Below are 9,837 nucleotides of genomic sequence, written 5' to 3'. Positions count from 1 at the left end.
ATATAAATAAAACAAATAAATTATAAACATTTTTAATAATTCCGAGTATAAGTTATGATATTATTTTATAATAATGTTATATGAAATATATATTATATATAAAAATTATATAAAATATACAATAATATTGTTGAAAATTAAATAATATTTTTGAAAATTAAATAATATTTACTATGAAAGTTGCAAATGAATATTTGAAAAATAAATGCATATTATGAAAATTAAATAATAATTATAAAATAATGTTTTTAGATTAATAGAAATTAATTGTAAATATTTAAAAATTGAATTTTGTTAAGAAATAATGGCTACAATAAACTGTATTTAAATCAACAAAACAATAAACACATTAGAGCTGACTTAAGGAAAACTATTAACACAAATAAGTCATTAAATTAATGACATTTAAAAACTAAAAACAAAACAAAAAACAAATCATTTTTTAATTATTGGGTTTTGTGCGGAACTGTCGACCCTTTAGTGATAGGCCTGTAGGCGGGTATGCTTTTATGTGACACGATTGAGCCCTGAGGTAAGTAGTCCTTAATGCTACTGTATTTTTTGTTGGCACTCTTTCCATAGCTGTCCACCACTTGCTTTTGGTCATACTCTCCACCCCCTGATCCACGTCTTCCCGTTCCCTTATGAACGACAGTCTGAACCTCTTCAACAACCGGTTGCACCTGTTGTATGACTTTACGGAAAGGTTGTATGATTTCGCGCACCTCCTGAATGACTGGTTTGTAAACCTCGTGAACCACTCGGTGGGGCTCATCCTCACTCTTCTGGTGCTCCACTTGTGGCGGATGATCTGATTGTGTCATTTGGACAAACAATAAGTGAAAGTTAATAAATATAAACAATGGGGGGAAGTGTATGTAAATGAGATGTCAGATAATCACCCGGTATTCTCGTTTGTTCTACTTTGACACGATTGGCGTGAGTCCTGAAGTGTATGACAATCGGTTGGTCGTCCTTTACATCTATCACATGATCTTTACCGCCATAACCTTGGGTTTGGATCGGCTTAATCTCAACGTGTCTGTAGGCACTGACTGGTGAGCTATAGGTCTTTTCATATGTAGGTTCATAACTGGTCTGAGGATAACTCTGTCCAAGTGTTAGTCCATATCCTTGTTGTCCATAACTAGGTTTACTGTCATATTTGATGTCTTCATATTTTGACTCATATTTTGGTGTCTCGTATTTCATCTGATAATTAGGTGTTGAATATGAGCCGTAGTCAGCCTTTCTATAAGTCTGATAGCTGTCTGAGTCATAATCATCATGTCTTCGTTGGTGTCCATAACCAGATGGCGAACCATAACCGCTATTTTTATGGTCATCTCGTGCTTTATAACCGTTATTATAATTGTCACTCTCTTTACTATATTTTTTTATGTTATCCAACAGTCCCTTATAGTCGTGATCGATACGCATCTTATAGTAGTCTTCAGCAAAACAATAAGTCACTAACGATACTAATAGTAACTAAAACCAGAAAAAAATAATTTTAACTTTAAGTAGTAGTGAAAAATGTTAAATATTAGATTTATTACTTTATTAAATGAATGTTTATTCTTTAAATGATTGAAAATATTTTACAAAATTACTAAATTATTATTAACTATAATTTGTCTTTTAAGCATTCATTTTATTTAATTAGTTAGTATAAGTAAAATTTAAATTTAATATATATATATATATTATAAAGATTTATTCAAGTATATAATAATTTATAAATTTTTATTATTAACAATTAATTAAAATTATTCATCAATAATCTTATAATCTAATTTAATATAAAATATATTAGGATGTAATATTTTAGAAAACTTATTATTAAATCACAATTGTCATAAATTGTACTATTATATATAGTATCTCATAATAATATATTAGAATTAATTATATATAAAATAATATTATATTAGAATTAATTATATATAAAATAAAATAATATTAATAAAAAGATTTAAATTTGAATACCTTGATAAACATTGTAAAATTATAAATATATCACAATTCTAAACAAAACTATAATAATCAACAAATTTGATTTCAATAAAAATTCACTTTTTATTGTAAAGTTGATATTATATGAATTTGTGTGACAAACAAACTACTAAATTTAATAAATGTAATTTTCAATGATTTACTCACAAAACACAACACTTTAATATTGTTATGTTTATAAAGATAAACAGTTTTGAAAACCAAAAGTTATTAGGTTTTAATGTAATGCAAATTGAAATGTCAAATGAAATGTTATTAAACAGAAAAATTATGGAATAAATTATAAGAGAGTAAAGGAATAAATGATTAACAAATTATTAAAGCGTTTCACTTAAATATCAAAATATATTTTGTAAAACACTTAAACGTTAAGCACTTATTTGTTATTTAATTGTGAAAATTGCAATTCAGATATCAAAAGGAAAGAGAAATTTGCTAGAAGTGAAAGTTTAAAAACTTGATATTAAATGTGGGTTTAATATAATAAATGTGACTCTCATTTATTATTATTATTATTATTATTATTATTATTATTATTATTATTATATACGGTTTTCTATTCTCTATTTTGATTTTAAACTCTTTTATGTTATCTTTGTTTTTCTTTATCATTATATTTTAATTGGTCTTTAGTTTACATTTAATTATGACACATAAAAGAGTGAGATATACAGTATATCATTAATATTGTTAATAATCTGAACACAATTTATTTTTATTATTTAGAAACGGATTCATTTAAAAAAAATGTATGAAAAGTGATACATTTGAATAAAAACACAATTATATTATTTATACATTTATTTATATTATTTATTATTATAACTTATAATTTACAAGAAGTATTATATAATAAAAGTCTAATTACTGTTAATAGAGGGAAAACTGTAGACACCTAACGTCATAAATACTAATTATATTTATAATATTTAAACCAATTGTCAATTTTAAATCTCTTATATAAATTTCTCAAATAAAAATACAGTAAATATTAAAAATATAATTAACTTATAATTTTCCGGTTTAAATATATTTTTCACTTGTCTTTAGGGCTTCACACACTGCTCCCAATTATAAGATATTTATTGTAGAAATTTAATTTAAATAAAATTTATATTTTATTTAAATTTTTAACAAAAGTAAATTACTTTGTTTATAACTCTTAATGTAAACAACTTTTATACTTTAGATAACAAAAATTATGTAAATACTAAAAAATATATTAAGATGCTCATGATTATTTTAAAATATTATTTTTATTAGAAAAACAAATAATAATTTAGAATTTTAAATAAAAATTATATAAATATAAAATTTTAAGTATTAATATTTAACACTGAAAAAATCTTTATTAGCACTAAAGTAGATATTTATTATTTAAATTTTTAATTTAAAAAATAAATTATAAAAATATATAATTAATTATTAATATTAAAAAATTTGCGTTATTTCAACATACAGTAAAATATTTTTAAAAATTATTATATTATTAAAATTTTTTTACTTAATTTTATAAACAATATTTATTTTATTTTTAATAGCTTTGAGGTCTAAATTGAGGGCAATTTCTATGGTTAATAATATATAGTATATTGTTTAAAAAATACATTATTAAGTAATCGATAAACTTTTAAAAATTACTGCTATTGCTATACATATTTTTATAAAACACTTTTTTAGATATAAATCAAAAGTGATTTAACCGATTAAACTTTTAAATAATTTATGTAATCTTACAAAACAATGTTTAAATGATATTTAATATTTTTATTTAAGGGATTATTTTTCAAAATCATTGCTAATTATATGCATAATTATTGACAAATTATTTTTTTTGTAAATTACTAAAGTTATTAAATTTATGTATTTTATCTTTTTTATGAAAAAATTACTTATGTATTATATTAGATAGTTTTATTTTAAAAAGTAAAACAATTTTTTAAAATAAATAATAACAATAACAAAACTAATATTGTTAAGATATATCCTTGTAAAAGATAATTTCAAAATGTTTAAATTAATTAGGACATAACTAAACTAATATTTTTAATTTATTAAAACTAAATTAGTTGCTATTATATTATTGATTAATTACTAAAAAATATTTTATTTTTAATAAATTAACCAATAATTATTTCAATATATTTTTTAGTATTTTGACATTTGTATATAAAGTACAATGTATATCAACATGTATTATATAATATGAAAATGATAGGTCAAAGCAATCAAAAATCAAAATTAATTTTTTTTTTAATTTTTATTTTTTAATAAAACTATTGATATATTAGAGAGGATTTGTAATAAATATTATAACAACACTTATTATGTTTTTCATAAGATCTCTTTAAAACACATAATACTATTATTTTAAAGCTTTTTTAAGAATCGTATTTCAAAAATTTCTAGCAACCACTTCAACCTACGCGAACTTTCGATCGAATGGTTGTGAGTTCGATTCTCGCCCCGGAGGGAGTATTTATTGCGCGATAATAAACTTTATTTGTAATACAAACGAGTACAGAGTTGAAGTGTGAAAAACACTGAATAGCAAGTCTTTAAATATCTTATTATTATTATTATTATTATTATAAAACAAAATTAGCATTAATACAATTAATGAAATTAATAAAATATATAATACGCAAGATGCAAAATATAAACATGATAAATTAATAAAAACTTATAATTATCTTATACTTTATAATAATACTAAAAATAATTTAGAAAAAGTGTCTAAAAGTAAACCTATTTAAAAATTGTTATAAATATTTATTTAGTTATTTATTACTTTGTAAATTTTAACTTTAGTTATTATTTGCTATAATATGTATAATTAAATGTATTTTACAGAATACACACAATTTGTAATATAGGTATTATAGTAAATTTTAAAAAGTTATTAGCGGACAATTTTTAAAAATTATGGTTTTATTTTAAAATATAAAAATAATTAATAGATACTATTTCATAGATAATACATACAGACAACACATTTTCACAACTATTAATGTCATAATTATTTATATTGTTTAGAAATACTGTAATTATAAATTATTTACTAATTTTATAACTATAGAATTTATACATTATTTTTTAGATATCGTTTGCAACATAATAATAATAAACTAAAAATAATTAGAGATAGTTATATTTTATTATTAATATTATATATTACAATAATTAAAAAACATAGAAATTACTGTATTTATAACTACTAATAACAAGATTACAAATTTAATGTGAAAAAACAACAAATTGTTTTTTATAACTAACATAAACAGTTGGTTAAGATATATAAGATTACAGTTAATTGTATTTTGTTGGATAACATTTGTTTATATCAAAGAGTAATACAGGACATAAAAACAAAATTATGATATTATTATTATGTATAATGACTTACATAATGACACATATTTCTCAAACGATAAGACAATTAATAATAATTTGAATGCTATTACTGTAAATGGCAAACACAAAGAGCCAAACAATATAAAAGTTATTAATAGTAAATTTGTTTCACACTTTTGACAATCTTTTGATAGCATCCATACCGTACGGGTCATCACTCATATCATAGTAGTGTTGATCCCTAAAAAAGTTCAATAGAGCTGAGGCCGGAATCACCGGCTGATGAAATAATTTGGACTCTTCCTGTTTGACAGCCATCTGTTCCGCTGTTGACATAATATGTGGCATCAATTGTGACAAATATTGATCACCAAAGGTGTCCATTGGATTCAAAGGATAAGTTTCGTCCGATTCAATCATATGTGGACTCATATATTGAGAGAAAATCATTTTTCTAGGTTTAGGTTGATATGGCTTTCGGTTGGATTTGACTTTAGTTTTGCGCAATTTTTTCGGTGGTGTCTTCTTCTCCGGTTTCAAAACATTATTTTCATTTATGTATTCTTCATAATTATTATTATTATTATTATTAAGATTATTAGTTGCTTTAAGTTCGGTATCGGGCGGTACTTGAAAGCCAAACAAGTCATCTGGACTTTTGACCGGAAATTTCTTTAAATCATCATTTAGTCTATAACTGGATATGTCATCCAAACCATAATCAGCACAAACTATTTTTATCGATGCAATCACGATAAACAACTGTATAAAACAATATACATATAAAACAAAACAATTTGAATAAAATAAATAATAATTTTTAAATAAAAAAGGTTATCTCATAATATTAATGATCTAATGAATAAACAAAATAAAACAAAACATACATTCATTAATTTAGTTAACATTATGTTTCAGTTGGTATCTGTTTTGCAATCTTTTGGTAGTTATCAGTCTCACTGTCTCTTTCCGTATAAAATCAATTAAATAAATTTATATTTAATTGTAATGCATTGGTACTCTATTTGCACAGTTGACTAACTTTAATAAAACATTATATTTTATATAATATTAAATATATACTATTATTAAAATTCAAATTATTTAAAAAAAGCAATAAATGAGACAATCATATATTTTTTAATATTTAAAAACTATCAATATTTTCTTTATTATTTATTTGACAAAACACAATGTTTCTAAGCTATGATTACTAGTTTGAAGTGTTGTTTTGAAAGAGAAATATCACAAAATATAATATAACTTATTTTCACAATATTTTCTCTCTCCCTCTCCTCTTACTTGAGGACGAGTTATAAAAAATAAATTTATTAAAAAATAAAATAAATATATTTTATTGAAGTTTGAATTATTATATGAATATATGTCTGTTATCTTAATGGCATTCATTAAGTAATATGCTATATAAAAGTTGGTTGTATTGAAAAATACAGGTCGTTATTAATCAGTTAGAGTCAGTCCTTCTTTCAATATATAACTTATATATATATTTCCCGATAAATAATATAATTATAATTTAATACTGTTTGACATGAATAACAGATTTAAAAGTTAAAACATTTCAAATATAACTTTTATAATATTATTTATAACAACTGATATATAAAATATGTGCTGATAAACATTTATAGTGGTGTTATTAAATAATTTTTTCGCACATCTCTTATAAAAAAAATTATATATTCACATCAAATCACTCAAAATAGTGGGCTATATATATATATTGTATATGTATATACACAGTAGTAATTTAAAGTGAGTCTAAACACGAAAATTTTAAAACCTATTTTGGATCTCCAGAAAGCAAAATATAGTCCATTGCATAATAATAACACAATTGAGATAAATGTTAGGAATATTTTTGATCTCATTTTCTCATACAATCAGCATTTAAAAGTTTTTTTTAATATTTTTTATCTTTTATTATACATAATAACTAAATTATAATTTGTATATATTTTTAAATCTACAAATATTATTTATAAATAAAGGTATAATTAATTAAACATTTCTGCATTAAATATTAGTTTTTTTATCCTTGAAAATTTAATTAATATTTTAGCACTTAAGGTGATGTATTAGTGACAACAATCCCATCAAATGTAAAATATTAATTTAATTTATTAAAACAATATTAACATAATTATCAATAATGTCTTTGCCATAAATTCCAGCAAAATGTGTTATATTTATAGTAATATTATTTTAGTAATACTATTTAAAATAGAAATATGATTCATATAATTAACTTAATTTCAAAAGTGCTATATAATTGACTTAATAAGCTTAATAATATCGAAGCATATTTACAGTATTAAGATAATGACTGCTATTTATTAGTTTTATTTAATTATAAATGCTTTTATTTTTTTTAATTTAGATTAATATGCAAAATAAAAACATTTTAATGATTGTAATGATATATTTATTTGTCGCGAATTCATAATCAGTGATTGATTTTATAAACTCTTTATTTAGTATTGCAATAAATTTTGTAACATTCTGTAAATTTTGATACAGTAAATTCACATTATTTTTTGCATATATATATATTAGAAATTATAAAATACATTATTATATAAGGTATAATTTATATAATAAAAATAATTTCAAAATATGTTTTTTTTTATATTTTTCAAATGGAGTTTAAATATCGGATAACTTGATAAAGTTGTGAATGAATAAGAGCTGAATCAGTGACACTATTGTCTCTTATAATATCTGATCTCCTGATCACCATTGGAACCATTGGAACAATTGTAAAGGTTGTCAACGGTTTGTTTACTGAAAATTCATGATTAAAATCTTGTGCTTTACTTTTCAAATCTATTGATTTCTTATTAAATTCTATGGGATTATCATTAAAATTCAACTGAGGATTATCTCTATATAGGTTATGATTATTTAAATTGATATTAATGTGTCTATCATTTGTATGAGTAAATGGTCTGTTGTATTCATTTTGTCTATCATTTGGATTAAGTGTTGGTAAAGTCCAGTCATTGTCATTGATATGATTATATATCCATTGATTTGACTGTTGATATTCATTGTTTTTATTGTCAGTTCCTTTAAAAACAAATGTCTTAACATTTTCAATAACTGGTTTAACATAATCAACAACTCGACGGTACGGTTGTATTATTTCATTGATTTCTTGAATGACAGGTTTGTGTACTTTGTGTTGTATTTTGAAAGGTTTCTCGTGGGTTGATATCTCCTCCACTTTATTATCCATGTCTTAAATTAAAAAAAAATAATAAATTCATTGATTAATAGTTAAAAATTTAATTATATTGTTATATATGATTTTTACTGTATATAACGTACTTCATACTCATTATACTATATAATATACAGTGTCATAATGTATAATTAGTTTTAAATCGATAATTTTACAATAAAATGAAAACTAGTAATTTAAAGTTAAGATTAAGTAATCGCTTTAAAAAAAATACTTTTATATTTATTTTAATAAAATTTATATAAATTTTATTTAATTTGTAATAGATTATCTTCATAAACAAAATAAATATATTAATTTTTTGATAGTGAAAAATAATAAATCATTAATAAATAAAAAAAGAAAGATTTTAAACCTAATACCAAATACATAAAATGCAAAAATAACATAATAATAATAATAATCTATTCTAACATTTTGTAAAACTATTATAAAATTATATCTTAAATAAACGAATGAAAGTGTACAACAATTTGTAAGATTCAATGAAAACAACTAATCAATTGTAATGTATTTATTAACTGATAAAGTCAAACACCTGTTTCCAAAAACTATAATAATATAAATTTAATATTATATTAAAATTATATATTTTATATATACTGTAGTGTGTTGTTGCTGTTGTTGTTGTGATTGCAATTGTATTATTTGGCAATAATATGAAATTACCATAATTGCAACAAGGTCAATTGTTAAAATAGCATTTTAAAAATAATGAAATATCATATTCTTATTTTTTACTTATTTATAAAACGCATGTTTCTTAAAAAACAATTGTTTATAGAAAATAACTTAATTTTGTTTATAAAAAGTAGAAAAAGTGATAAAGATTTTAATTATTGTGGCAAAAATAGTTGTTTAAAAGTACAATATGAATATGATTTTTTAAAATATTGATATTATATCAATAATATGTTGCTTTTTATTATATAATTATAATTGTGTGCATTTTCATAAAATTTCAAGCAATTACAGCAATCAAAAATTGAATTGCCCAAAATTACAACATTTTATATTTTTATAATGAATTGTTTTAAATAATAGATTAATTATTGTTTAAGGTTATGACATTGATCATTTTACTTTTATATTAACATTTTAATTCTACTAAATTAATGAACAAAATACACAAACATATCGGTATATTTAGCTATTATTATATACTAAATAATTATATATAATATTATATTTAAAAACTAATT

General features: G+C 21.3%; 1 protein-coding gene across 1 annotated transcript; it reads right to left on the bottom strand.

Moving 5' to 3' along the window:
- Positions 1-311: 311 nt before the first annotated feature.
- Positions 312-1,440, bottom strand: LOC128957977 (uncharacterized). Its single transcript, XM_054303791.1, has 2 exons — positions 903-1,440; positions 312-811 (listed from the first exon to the last, which is right to left on the bottom strand). Exons 1-2 carry the CDS (start codon positions 1,438-1,440, stop codon positions 447-449), a joined length of 903 nt encoding a protein of 300 aa, XP_054159766.1. The 3' UTR covers positions 312-446.
- Between the last annotated feature and the right edge of the window lie 8,397 nt (positions 1,441-9,837).

Source organism: Oppia nitens, unplaced genomic scaffold (genome assembly GCF_028296485.1).
Source record: "Oppia nitens isolate AA-2021 unplaced genomic scaffold, nextdenovo-longstitch-racon4-pilon3 scaffold3_pilon_pilon_pilon, whole genome shotgun sequence".
In the NCBI taxonomy this organism is placed as follows: domain Eukaryota; kingdom Metazoa; phylum Arthropoda; class Arachnida; order Sarcoptiformes; family Oppiidae; genus Oppia; species Oppia nitens.
Note: the sequence above shows the minus strand (reverse complement) of the source record. Positions and strands in the feature narration are given on the sequence as shown.

Excerpts from the sequence above, each read along its gene's own strand:
- LOC128957977 (XM_054303791.1), bottom strand. The coding sequence starts at position 1,440 with ATGCGTATCGATCACGACTATAAGGGACTGTTGGATAACATAAAAAAA. Across the intron at positions 812-902 it reads AGAACAAACGAGAATACCGG|ATCATCCGCCACAAGTGGAG; the intron begins GTGATTATCTGA and ends TGACACAATCAG.